The following is a 14,675-nucleotide window of genomic DNA, read 5'->3' as shown; positions in this document are numbered from 1 at the left end:
CTTGGCTATGGATGTACCAACACAACAACTTTAGAGATACACTGAATTTTGGCTCCAAAATTAGAATCACAAATGTGTGTTAAGTGTTATTAAATGGTAAATCACAACAATTATGTAAAGTTATTTGTTTTATCTGGTTGTTTTATGCTTATCCTCAAGAAGTTAAACATGCTACTCTTGTGCATGCTGTCCTAGCTTTAACCCAATCACAAACAAGGATTTAATTCCACATTGCCATTATACATGGACATATTACAATTGTCACAGGCGCTGACCTTCCAAAGTGCTGGGGTGGGGGCCTTGAACCTCCGGCTCCTCCTCAGGCTTCACCCCCACTCCACTCCTTCCCCCAAGGCCCCACCCCACCTCTTCCCATCCAGTTCTGCCCCCTCCCCCGAGCCTGCCAAATCCTCCCTCACCCTCCTGCACTTTGTGATACACCTGTTCGTGGCGGCTGGGAGGCACTGGGAGGGACAGGGAGATGCTGATATGTGAGACCCACCAGCAGGCGGGAGGCGCTGGGAGGGGAGCTGATGGGGGGCTGCCGTGGACTATGAGAATCGTGCACATCCATAACAACAGATTTTTCATGATGTTGTAAAGAATGCCCAAGTACCAGACAATAATAATCCAGAAAGAGCTAACGTAACACTCTGAAGGACTCTAACCATAATGCTTAAGGAAGGCTGATTAGATAAAGTTACTAAAAATGGCACCTGCTAACCAATCTGATCTATTTATTCCTTGTGTTTATTCAAAGTCCTCTCGGGGGGTCACTTCAGAATGACAACCAGTTTTTTAAACTGCTTTTTATTACTGTTTAAAACTGCAGAATTAATGCATCTAGGTTCAGTACAGGATCCATCTCATTTCCCCCATCAGTGTAATACCCAGAAAGTTCTGATTACAGAACTATTATTAAGGGCAATTATGCAGCAGCCAGAAGAATCAACAGCTTGAGTTTCATTTTTTCAGTTAGTGAGGTGGCTCTTAGGAAAAGTCATATTTTTACTTGTAAAATTAAGCAAATTTTATATAGAAGTAAATGAGAAGATGTACACATGGAACCACACAATGACACTACTTTCCAATTCATATTGCCAACAGCTCTATCACTGTTCCAGGTATGTAAAATTTTGCTTTCGCTTACCAATGTTAAATAAACCTGTCCAGTTAGAAAATTCAATTCCCTCCCCTTCAAAAGAATAGTAGGTAATAGTGAAGCAGAAGGAGAGGAAGATGGCAACCTTCATGCGGTCCTCCCTGTTAAGGGCTTCGGCACAACCAAAGCCATCAACATGGTGACTGAATGCTGACTGATGGTCTCACGGTCTAAAAGGCAACTCAAGTGGCAATCTCAAGAGACTCTTGCATCCGACGAAGTGGGCATTCACCCACGAAAGCTCATGCTGCAAAACATCTGTTAGTCTATAAGGTGCCACAGGATTCTTTGCTGCTTAATCTCAAGAGAAACGGCCCTCTTTGGGTCAAACATAGAAATGTAGGATCACACCTTTGTGTATGTCAAATCAACTAGAAGGCCTCGCTTCTGCAAAATACAATTACTAGACCAAGCTGCTATGCGAACAGAAGGACTAGTAAAGCAGCACACAAGGAAGACACTCAATTGCAAGAACAAACTAGATTTCCAGAGCTACAAATAAAATGTTTGGATTAACTCAAATTTTAGAGATTAATGTCAGATTTTAAGTAAAGTGCAACGTGACCTTAGATGCCAGGAATCTAAATGGGTCTAGAGGCTATATCAGAAACATTGCTTCTATATACACAGTTTTGGGTACACAAATTAATTTCCATGCTCAAATAGCTGTTCGCAGCAATTTGCGTGTGGAAATGTTATTTGGACATACAAATGAGTGTGTATGCAAGGGAAGCAGTCTGGTTAAGGTCCCATTGGTAGCAGGGACCTAAAGTATCACTGCACTAACCAGTGAACTCTACATTCCAAGAAGTTAAATCATGTCACCATTGTGTGATCCTGAACTGAACTAATTCTTGCAAACAGAGCTCCTATGCAGCCAAGTAGGTTAGGAGGAAAAATTAAACTATTAGGAGGCCACCGTGTTCTTGGATGACTTCAGAACCACCTTCTAAACTAAAGTATTACTTCTGTTGATATCTGAGCATCAGCTAGTTTTGTCGGAAACATCTTCTAGAAACATGTCCACAGAGCCATGAGAATCACTTATGTTTTCCAGAGCAGCTGGAATGATTGTTTCACATCTCAAGTGTACCTACATGTATTACAAAAAACCGCATCTGTAGAGGGAAGGTTTTAGAGTATGGGACACCTCATTGTAGATTGAGCTGTGGGGTGGTGAGAGAAGACTATGAGACCACTGCCACAATCTGGCAATATCTGAAAAATGCACATAAAAGCCTCTCAGAGCAGCCACCCAAGGGTCAGCAAAATTCGGTAGCATGGAAAATGTTCAAATTAAGTTTAACCAAAATTGTGCTGGTGATTTTTGGGGGATGGATGGTATTTGAATTCTCAAGAGGATGGTCTTTAGTAGAATATATACTTTGAATATATAAGCCTCCACTCTATGGAATTGAGAATTCAGATGAAGTTTCTTTCATGTGGCAAACTGCATTCCTTTTTTATCTCAGATGCTCTTTCAACTTTAAAATCTTATAACTTTTTCACTCTCAAATCATGAAGTGTATTTTTAAGACCTGTAACATGGATATACTGGATTGCTAACCCTGGAACACTCTTTTAGCAGTTATTTTCCCCCATGGAAAGTTTCATTATAACTCAAGTTGCAGTTTGTACATTGCATTTAATTGAATCAATCTAGGATTTGCTTCATGCTTTACTTTAAAATGGAGCTCCGTCATATGCAGATTCTACTGTATATAAATGCAGACTGATAAGTATCTTGCTCTTTTCCCATCATTGTTAATTACCGAGTTATTTGTATGTAAACAGAAGCTTTTGATTTCCTAATCAGTCTCCTGCCTGATTCATTCAGAGATGTCACACACCAGAGTTTGACAGCACAATTAGTCACCATGGAAGCTATTGTGATGTCACAAACACTGAATTGTGGCATCACTGAATGAATCTGGCAGGAGAAGGATGTTGATTACAAAGGAGAAGGCTTCTGTTTACACAATACCTTGGTAATCAGCAGTGATGGGAAAGGAAATATAGAGAGAGTGCCTGGTAGTTTAATGAGCATTGCTAAAATTAAAATTTTAATAATTTTTCCCCACATGTGGATGTGGTGCTTTAGACTGACAAAATGTAGATTCTGTAACTTATACTGTCAATTTCGATTTATGCTATGAACAAAGCTGGAAGCTGTCATTTTACATGAACCAGGTTTCCATGTTTATGGAATAGTTAGTTCTATCTTTACATTGAAAAAAAGAATCTAACTGGAAGAATTTGTTAATTGTTAAACTGTAAGACATTTTGGAGAGTTAACTTGCAGAACAGTAAAGTTCTGTGTTTAATAGCATTCATTTAGGGTAACACAGTTCCAGCAAATCACTTCTTTCTTTATTTGTAAAGGCTGAATAAATTTCAGATTTTTAAAACACTTTTATAAACCACTGATAGTGTTCTCAATTTCAGTGCTCCTGACTACAGTTAATGGTTTGCTTATTTATTTTTTTTAAAGGCAGCAATTCACCTCAAAGTATATTGGTTAACATTGCAAATTCCATATTCTGTATCATATACAATTCTGTATTGTTTCAGCATACTATTCACATACTGCATATTCAAAAGTTGCACATCATGGTGCTTCTACTAAATCCATTCCACAAAATAAGAGCAGAAGCCAGATTAAGTAGCATGAGATTCTTTCAGGTACTGTAATTAAACCAATTCCTAATGTTATTTAATTCCCTGCAGTTCTTCCTCTTGCTGCCTTCTTGCCAACTGTAACCATGGCACCTTAATTTCAATCAGTTGGAGTAGCTGCTGCCTAGAGAGCACAGATGCCAGTGCTGGTCCAGGAATTCCCAATCCCCTGTGAGTGGCAGTACCAATACTTTCCCCTCCCTGAAGTCAAGTGTATTCAGCCCCCTCTCCTACCCCCACAGTGTGTCTAGCTTTCATAACCATACTGTAGGTATGCAAGGTTGAGTCTGTTCATTCAAGTCTCCCAGCTGGTGATGAGCTGAGCTGATTCACAGGGCCAGTACTCTTTAGGGATCAAGCTTAATTTGCCTAAGCTGTTTATTTGCTATAGCCTCAAAACACAGCAAAGTTAGAATAGTGTGAAGACTAGAAAAATAATATACAGGAGAGTTAAAAATGGTTTAAATGCTTAACACGCATTAGTATAAAGCACACAAGTGATTCCAGCTCACTTAGAGTTTAAAAAACCTTTGTCCACAATGAAGCAATTGTAAAGACATCCATATTGTTATATTACACACTGTATGTTCACAGTTAACATTGCCATGCTTGACGGTTCCCTACCTAATCCTAGATGAGGGTGATGCTCCACTAGGGTCCAGCTGTTATCATCCACACAATGACTTTTGTAAACGAGCAGCTGGCAGAGGTCCCTGGCTGTCATGTCTGCTAGAATTTCGATCACTTTGCTTGTCCCATCTTCACTAAAGACTTTTACATCCTGCAACATAAAGGATACACAGATCAACGGCCTTATGTTCTGAAAATTTGCAAACCAGTCACCGTACATAGCGCCCCTCCTTGTTATAACTCCAGGAATCTTAGCAGACAGCACAAATGACACACATAATTTACTTTATATTACTTTCTCCTCATCCCCCTCCCACCCTGGTCCAAAAGGAAGATTGGGCAACATTAATATGAACATGTATCAAGAAGGGGAGAGAGAGCAGAGATTCCTTACGCAGCAGTAGACAAGCAGCATAAATGAAATAATACCAATGTACTAGAATGTCTGTTAAAAAACGAATAGAAAAAAAAATCTAGTTTGGGGTCTACTGAATTTGAACATTTACATCAAATTATGTTGAATTCTAAAAATTAAAAATGGCTCCCTTGCTCAGGACTAACTTTTGATTGTTTCGCCTTTCTAACTTCCACTTGCAGTTCATCCACATACGAATTACCTAGCATTGTTCACACATTTCTCTGTTCCCCCTGAATTCTCTTTCATCTTAGATTTAAGGAGTTTGAAATCAAATGTGCATACACTGTACATTCCAAACATTAATGGAGATAAAGAGAACGTGTCAGAAACCTCCCCCCAACCCCTGAATTATACAGATGCTTTCCCGTTAGCATTGTTCTGCTCAAACAATACAATTATTGCAAAATTGTTTCCCCATATAATCAAATTTAGAGTACCAAGATTTATTTTAATCCCAAATTAAAACATTCTGCATCCTAGCAAGAGAGGACATTGATCTAGCAGAAACCTTGTGGGTAATTTGATATGGAAAATCTTACCTCAACAGCACGTAAAAGGCAGCAGTCAGAAGAACAAGATGGCATTTTAAATATAGATTGCCTCTTGAAAGAGTTTATTTCTCTGCCTCTTCCAACCCTTTGCAGACTAAACTGCACACTCGGGGTGTTCTGTAGTGTCAGTGGATTACTGTACTGTACCTGTCACGTAGCCCCTGTTCTGGGTACTGTTTCTGGGGAAGCAGACAACTCTTCCCAGAGCTCCACTCAAAGGGTTACATACAATCTTTTAGGTAGTGAATCAAACCACACTGTGTAGACCAATCCTAGCCCTCCCTGTGACTGATGTAATCATTTCCCACACACTATCAGACTTCCAAATTATTCCCCCCCAGTAAGAAAAAAATTACAAAGGAAATCTTTTTATGAACACCCACAAATGTTTAAAACCCCTCTGATCTTAAAAAGTTCAAAGGAAAAGAACACAGAAATCTCAGAACCAAAAGCAGGCATGTCCCCTGAATTCTGATTTCTTTGCCAAATCTCTCAATAGCCCAGTCTCGCAGCAGCTGATGTCATCTACATGCAACTTAAGCACTTGAACTTCTAGTCTGCTCGCTACTGCTACCTCTTCCTTCTTCCTAGCCGGCTTATCCCCTCCCCCTACTCCTTTAACTAAATGCTTGCTTAGTGGTCTGAGTTCTCATTATAACAGACTGTTGATTTAGCAAGTGGAATATGAGCGGCTCATCTTAACAGCTCACTCTTGTGCTACAGGTTAGATCTGGCACTAGATTATTGATTAGGTACAGTATTTCCATGAACCTAAAGTCTGACAGCTACCCACCACTTCCCTCGCTACTCCCCTCCCCCTTTCCTTTCCCATAGCTATGTACAAATTCAAGCCCAGCTAGGGAGGAGTTAAAACTTAATCTAGCTAAAGTGACTCAAACCCATGCATTCAGGAAACTGCTTCATCTGACAGCAGGGATGAGCCAGCTCTTTCAGAAGCAGGCTCTGAAGAGGAGGAGGGGGGAATCCCGGTTGCTGTAGCTCTCTGGAAGGTATGCACTCTGTACAATGTTACAGCTGCACTCAGACTCCTGGTAACACTTAACCAAGTCACAGAAATCCTAGCCAGAAGGCATTGGATGGGTTTTTGCCCCTCTGTTTTGTGTCCCTAGACAAGTCTATTTTCAGTAATTAGCACACATTTTACAGTATAAAGGTATTATCTCCACACAGTGATCTCAATACTAGCAATGTTACAAAACCACTCTGCCACAATGGAAGTTAGCTTCAAATAGAGGAAAGGGATGTACCTCTGAGACACTAAACAAAAATACATCATTTCACAACATGGGAACATAGTGGGCTTCCATGTTTACAGTCTGGACCTGATCTTAAAGAGAGAATCATCTGTTTTTCCTGCAGGGGGAGAGGGGAATCGGGGCAGGGGGAAAAGAATCCCATATCCATCTTAAAATTTTGTACCTATTATTGCTACAAGTAACATCCAAGAGCAGCATAACTGCGGGGGAGGGGATATCTACTTTCAGTTGGCTTTGTGTATCTATCTGACTCTGCTTTCCGTAGTGGAACAAAACCATTTAATTGGACTTCCTGTCTCATGAACTAGCCTGCTGACATCACTCCCGCACTGTGGAGGGGAATGCTCAGGCACTCTCTTTCCCAGACTTTGCAAAGGGGTGTTTCACAAGTAATGTAACAGAAGAACAGGAGAACAAGGGGAGGGGAATTACCAGGATCCTGGTGGAGGATGGGAAAAGACCTTTTCACTGCCTGGAGACTTGCACAAGCCCAGGAAGCACCTGGCAGCATAGGGCAGGCTGCCCATCCCTTGTGCTGCCTGTGAGACCCAAGAGAGACGTAGAGCTGTTTTATCAGAAATGTCTAACAAGCCCTTGTGTGGGATAGGGAGAAAAGCATGGAGTTACCCCACACCTTTCTTTGTATTTCCAACTAGGGAAAAGCCTGCAGCAGTAAACCCAGGAGGAGAAGGCAGCAGCCTCTCTCCCCGGTGCCCTAGCACCTGACCTGACCAGAAATGCTGACCACATTGTTTCTGTGCTAGTCCCATCTCCTTCCCCCACCTCACAACTTCAGCTCACGGTCTATTGCTTTTAAGTGTGTTGCACCAAAAAGCCCTTTTGAGATGGGAAGTTTGCTGAAGTCTATTCAGGGTCGGGGCAGGTCTACACATAAAACGCTGCAGCACTTCAATGAGGACACTATGCCCACAGGAGGGCTTCTCCCGTTGGAATAAGCTGCCGCCTCTTGGGGAGGTGAAATACTGTGTTGAATGGAGAATTCTCCTAACGACATAGAGCTGTCTACACTGGGGAATACACCGAGAGATGTAGTTATCCTGACGTGGGTTCAGATACACCTCTGATATTTCTGCAGTCCTTTTTCCCTGTAGCTCTACACTGTAGAAAGAATCCAGGTATTCCCTTCTGCAAGTCTGCATTAGATAAAGCAAGAAATTCATTCATTCGGTTTTTTAAAGCTTTCTTTATTTGATATATTGGGGATTTGGAATGTAGTGGGCGGATGGAAGGGAACAAGTTACATTTCCCTATTGATAAAGCAGCATAAGTAGGAGAGAACAGCAAGAGGTCACATGCCACCATCAACACTGAGGACGTAATGGACCATACCAATAGAGGGACAAAATTGTGTGAATGTAACCCGACAATAAATAGAGACAGCACAAGTTAACCAGATTTTGTAGAAACAAAGGAGAGCGCAACAAGGTGAAGCTTAAAATCTTTAAGGGTGGGGTGGGGAAATGCAGTGTTAAATAACAGGCTTTTGTGAAGGGAAAAGAGGCTATTGAATTAGATTTCATGGAGGTGCCCACACAAATATTGTATATTAAGATAAAATTTTATATTTTAGGAAGCACGCTTGGTTGCTACAGCAGTTTTATTGAAACAATGGCAAAAATAATGATAAAAAGAGAGAGCGTTGAGCACGAGTACTCTCTCTCTACAACACACAGGCCTAATTCCAAGCCAGCCAGGAGTGGTCAGTGAGACAGCTAGTTTTGATTATTTAAAAAAAAAAATTATTCTTACACATAATGGCGTAATCTAGTAATACAAGCTTGTAAGTGCTCCACACACAATCTTATTTCTGCTATAAATCAGAGGGTGCCTCATGAGCACAGCTGATATTGCACTAGTGACCTAACTCAAGGAAAATGAATCAGTTTCTTCTGTGAATAAAGCACTCTCGTTCCAGTAGGTAGACGCTACAGACACACTTAGCAGAGGTCCAGAAAAATCAGTTTTAAACAAAACTTTTACTTTGCAACCCCCGAGAGTAAAATGCAACAGTCAACTACTTGGAACAATGACTTACAACAAGGACTCAGTTATGTCAGCAGCACGAGGTACCTTCCATTCAAAATCAAGGTTAAGAATGTTCAGACAGTCGGAGTCTCCGATTGGCTGCACATTCAGTGCTTTACAATGCAAAGGAACAGATAACAGACTGCGCCATTGTTCTGTGAAGAATTCTTTTTGAACAGACTTAAAAACTGAAAGCACTTTAACATACACCAGTTTAGTGATTTAATATTATGAAGGAACGAACACCTCACCTTCCAGCCTATACTTTCCCAGGAGCAACTATGGTGCTTGTTACATGAAGTAATGAGATCATTAAAAGGGACAAGATAAAAATAAACCCAGTTCAAGGTCACAATTACATTATCTTCCTCCCTCTGCCCTATTGGTACTCCTAATTTCCTTTCCTTGGGAACAAGGGTTTTATATATATCATTACCCAATCATCACTCATTACCGCACTGCTTCACTCTTTGGTTTTGTGCTGCTATACGGCCAGGTCCATCCTAGAAAAGATTTGCCAGTACAGCAATGCTGGCAAACCCTTGGCGGCTGATCCAGTCAAATGCACTTTTTTGCCAGGAGTGCTTGTACCAGTTTCCCAAGCAAAATAAGCTATATTAAAAAATGCAATATGAGAGGTAGGTATTATAATTAACACCAGCAAAAGCATTTTTATACCAGTATAACTGCATCTACCCCAGGGCTTTTGCAGGTACGGAAATCTCTTAAAAATCTCTCTCTCTCTCTCTCTCTCACGTCCATAACCAACGTTACACTGGCAAAAGTTTCTAATGTAGACCTGGCCTGAATTTTCTATCCCTTTACTTTACTGGAGCTCTTCACAAATTTAATCACAGATGAATTTACACCAATGCTAACTAACCTGGGTCACAACTCATTCTGTGTTCAACAATTTAAGAAAGGCATACAAGGGGATGGAGGGATCTGGCTAGCCAAAAGACAGTGAGCTCAGCTTGAAAACTAATGGAATAAATGTTCTGGTGGCTCTGCAAATGCTTCACTTTTCTCATAGCAGTAGATTTGGGGATCTCCATAAACTACCTGAAGAACCACCTAGTTGACTTGTTATGTGCAAGCTTCTTATGAAAACACCACACACACACAAAAAGAACCACTGCAGTAGGTTTTGGATCAGATTTCTGAATCCCACAGCAAAGAATCCTGTGGCACCTTATAGACTAACAGACGTTTTGCACATGAGCTTTCGTGGGTGAATACCCACTTCTTCGGATGCAAGTCTTCGCTCTTGCATCCGAAGAAGTGGGTATTCACCCACGAAAGCTCATGCTGCAAAACGTCTGTTAGTCTATAAGGTGCCACAGGATTCTTTGCTGCTTTTACAGAACCAGACTAACACGGCTACCCCTCTGATACCTGAATCCCACAATCACTCTGCTAAATCATTTAGACATTAAAAAAAATCCAGGCAATAAGATGACCATACTTGCATTTAAGATTTTTGCAGTTAGCTGATACAATGCAAGAACATCTGCTGATTACAAAAGACACATCGGTACTAACCACTATGGTTATGATTAAATTGGGAGTTTTCATTGTAAGCCTGTTTTCATATGATAAGTTTTCTGGAAAACTTCCAACTTTCCTTAGCCTCAAAGTTATTCTAATTATTTTTTTTCAATAACGAAATCAGGGAGTTTGAGTTATGAGAGAAGTGAGAGCTTTCAGTGTCTTAATCCCATGTCACTTACCGACAATTTGTCAATGATTGTAGATTCTAACTGTGCATGTGGATTATCCTTAATGAGTAGTATACCTTCTGCTTGGTTCAGAGAGTAGCAAGAAGGGGAAAATGTTCAGATTCAACAGTGGTAAGCCTTTGACAAAGAGTAACTTTGAGCACACTCAGCACATATCTGAAAAGATTTTAGCTCTGTCTAGCACAGATCCACACTGTGGTATTATAGTCCAGTTTCCCTAACTTACTCTAGGTCAGTTATCTAAGAGACTTATGTTGCCCATTACGCAGTGTCTCGGCACCTCACAATCCTTAATGTATTTAGCTTAGAAGAGTAAGAGATATTTTAAGTGATTCACTGAAATATGTGAGTCAATCCTATAATTTTCCCCCTCTGATTGTTGTTGCTTGCTGACTCCAGTCTTGCAGAGAGGGAAAAAAATCCTCCAAAACAGCAGCACCAGTAATAAAGGTGAGAACTTCAAAGTGCAGCTGGGACCTTTTAAATATCATTCATTGCACAGTGTTTTCTTTAGCAAGAATCATGCAATAAATATTGTGTGGAACCTTCATATTGCAGTAGGTTTTTTGCATGTAAACATCCAAAAGCCAGGAAATGCCAAGGTGAACGTTTTCATAGCAATATTAAGTCTCCTACATGGCACACACCCTATTTAGGTATGCATTTAACAGCCCATGTCCAAAGGAGGAGAGTTATTGTTATTATAAGAACTTAGATCTTGGTATTGACTTCCACGTTTGACTATTTAATCTTAACATTGCATTAAGTGAATGTGTGAGTGTTTAAATTAAGAATTCAGTGTTGTTTCTACTCCCACCCCTCCGTTCTGCTAGGTTACTAAGTTTTATGTTCCTTCCAGGATTCAGAGGAACAATTTGACTTGGAAAGTGGAATCTGAGCACATTCCAGAAGCTCAGTAATAATCACATACCGATTTTAAAAAGTAAACATTTGCCATTAGTCACCACACAATGACACTGTGGGTACTGAACCCCCATATTTAGAATAGGAAATTCTAATAACCAAACATGTATTTGAAAATGTATGACCAGTTAATGAAGCTAAAAACATTGGATACTTAATGACTTCCAAGTGAACAAATATGTCAATTAGTCTCAGGATTATGTGCCATGTTGGCATTCCAATTCAAAAGCTGCTCACCTGGAATGTTTGAGGGAGAGCACAGTTGAATGACCTTATGCAACTGAATCATACCAGGCAATATCCAAGTTGTGAGCTTACAAATACTAAAGGACTAGGATATGGTAACAGCAAACTAAGACCATAGTATTCACAATCATTTTATCCCAAGTGATGAACTTTTTATATTTAACACTGCATTCTACCACTTACATGACACAGACTTATATATTTGCAACAAAAACAGTGCATTGTCTGTCCCCAATGTTATCTCATCCCTACCATATCTTCCTTCCCAAAACTCTCAGCAGCTTGATAAGCCAACTGATCCTCTAAACTTTTCCCACTTATAAAATTCAGACATGCAGATGGGAAGTGGGGTGAGGAAAAAAAAGCAGCTGTTCTAAATTATAGATCAGGCTGGGAAATTAGGATGAGGAATAGAGGAGAGAGATAGAATTGAATGTTCTCATTATTGAGCTCATCACCAGTTTGTGTCATTCATCTACAAACTTTATCGGCAATGATTTATATTGTCTTCCAGATCATTGATAGATCTATTGAACAGTATTGGGTCAAGAAGTGAAGCCTGTGGGTCCCTATTAGAAACACCCCCATTTGAGAGTTTAGTTGCATTGGAGATCTAGTGATAACCAGTTTTCAATTCAATTAACGTGAACTATATTGACTTTGGATTCGTGTAACACAGCTATGTTACTATTTATGAAACTTGCCAAAACGTCAACAGTACTTTACAGGTCATCCCACATAAAAGGGCAAGCTTCATACAGTTCACTTTATATGCATACTATTGTTTGGGTCAGCAGAACTGGACTGGTATCTAATGAAAGCATTGATTTGTACAATTTTTTTGGGATTCTAGATTTCTGATGTAGTAAAGAAACTTATATAATGTCTCCTTGTCTAGTTCTCCTATCATCATCCCCAAATTTAGCCACCCCTGGCACCAAGTTTGGCTATTAATCCACAAGCCATTTTTTCCACATAACTAATTATGTATAGAATAGCAGAGCGTTTCTTAAAACTTACATTATCCAAAGTGTGAAACAGTGGCTGCAATTAAAATAATTAAATAGCTTTGTCTGGCATTAACCTTTATGAAAAATGTCTTACTATGAAATCTATTTCTAAATATTTTACCCTCTTCCCCAGTTATGTACCAAACGTATTATCATCTCTTAGCTTCATTTCAAGCAGGGGGAGGAGGGAGCGATAATAAGCCTAAATAGAAAAGTTCTTGCAAACATATGTCTAGAAAGGACAATCAAAAGAAAAATCAAGATTAAGGACAATTCTTAGAGAACATAAACTAAGTCTGCAACTTCTTTGGTTAAGGTTTTTGCCAGTATAAAGTATTCTTTAAAAACTGTATTAGGACCACATATACCTCACGATACAGGCTTTCAACCACAGGAACCATGTTCATTTAAAGTCTGACAGATAGCATAACTAGACTATGGAGTAGCTTCCCATTGGCTTAAATAAAATGGTACGAGTCCCATTTGCTTGAATGGCTGCTTCTTTCCTAGTAGGATACTGTGACAATGGCAAATGAAGCACTTGAGATTAGAGCACCGGGGCCAAATGAAGAGCCAGCAGGCCGTTTTCAGTTGGGGGTCCTGGACTCTAGAATTAGCTTCCCACTTTGATTTGCCAGTATCTGGATAAGACACCCTCCCAGACATGCTGCAGGACTCGCTATTACGCTCCTGTGCCAGATATGGAATGGCTACAGAGCTTCCTTCTGAGTGAGATACACACCAGATGTGTTCAATATAAAATCCTCATGTTCTGTCTGTATGGCTGAGGATATCTTAAATAAGGTATGCTTGCACCCAGTGCTACCTAATGACTTAACATAATACAATCTAGCATCCATTACATCGCCTCCTTTTAAGTTCCACATTCCCACCATTTACAATATTTACATTTCAGGCTAATTTTGCCTGTTAAGTGTCTCTGAATCATACTGGTTTTCTAATTACATGACTTGAACGCATAACAACTTGGTCATCTGGTTGTCCTTTAGTTGCAATGACTGGCTGTGGTCAGCTTGGAATCTGTAGCTCTCCCCTCTTGTTCTGCATCTGTCATCTCTAGAGTTTGCTCTGTCGATTGTTCTTTCTGAGGCACAAACTGTAGACACTGACAGTTTCTGTTGAACTCTCCACCGTCGGTCTCAATCACATGATTTGGGTGCTGAATTCATTCATTCATTTTTATTTTTTTTAAATGACAGCCTCTCCTCCCCCATTCACTAGGACATGAACATGGTCACCAGGTTCTTGACCAGGCAGTTCTCTGAGTAACATCCGTTGTAGAAGTGTTCATAAGCTCTTTCAGCCTTTTTATCCAATTTGGTTATTCTCTTTGTGTTTGGCCACTTTGGAGAGAGATTCTTTTCCAAAGTTGGAACAGTACCTCCTATGTTTTTCCTGGGGAAACACAGTGAGGGAGGTTATGGTGCAAAATATTGGGCCCTATTAATGATCAGGAGAGGGCTATTGCTACTGGGCGATCCAATCCTGCTGCTAATCACAGCAGTCCACCTGGCATGCCATCAATTCTGGGGTCCAGGCCTTGCTTAAGAAGTCTATTTTAAAATTTAGAAACAGCATGTAAACAGTTTTATTTTTAAAATAATGGAAAAGTTGAGTTAGACAGTTCATCTAGAGTCAATTGATAATAAAAGATACCATGCAGTTTATATATTTATTTCATTAGATTTAAGCATTAGGTCTACAAACAGTTATATGTCAATGCAGCTTGTGACAACACTGTGTGCCACAATCACACAGTAGAGCATAAGCTGAGGTTATTCAGACACATGGCAGGAGATCACTGTGTGATGCTCATTCTCTACAGATCATCTAGCATATAGCAGAACAGTGAGGACATTTATTTAAAAGCAACGGCCACAAGGAACACTTTGCAACCCTTCATCCCTAAATAATGACTATGCAATTTTCTCTCTTCATCCTCAAAACAAAACATCTATTGAGTTAATCCTAGGAA

At 40.0% G+C, this 14,675-nt stretch overlaps 1 protein-coding gene across 3 annotated transcripts in view; it reads right to left on the bottom strand.

The window, feature by feature from the left end:
• Nucleotides 1-14,675, bottom strand: part of GRB10 (growth factor receptor bound protein 10) — a 205,544-nt gene that overhangs the window by 32,812 nt on the left and 158,057 nt on the right. For all 3 annotated transcript variants that reach the window (XM_045005961.1, XM_045005962.1, XR_006577008.1), the window contains one exon: nt 4,463-4,619. In XM_045005961.1, the coding sequence (XP_044861896.1) occupies nt 4,463-4,619 (157 nt within the window). The remainder of the gene's footprint in view (nt 1-4,462; nt 4,620-14,675) is intronic.

Source organism: Mauremys mutica, chromosome 2, assembly GCF_020497125.1.
Source record: "Mauremys mutica isolate MM-2020 ecotype Southern chromosome 2, ASM2049712v1, whole genome shotgun sequence".
Classification (NCBI taxonomy): Eukaryota; Metazoa; Chordata; order Testudines; family Geoemydidae; genus Mauremys; species Mauremys mutica.
The sequence above is the reverse complement of the archived record's forward strand: the minus strand, read 5'-3'. Positions and strand labels throughout refer to the sequence as shown.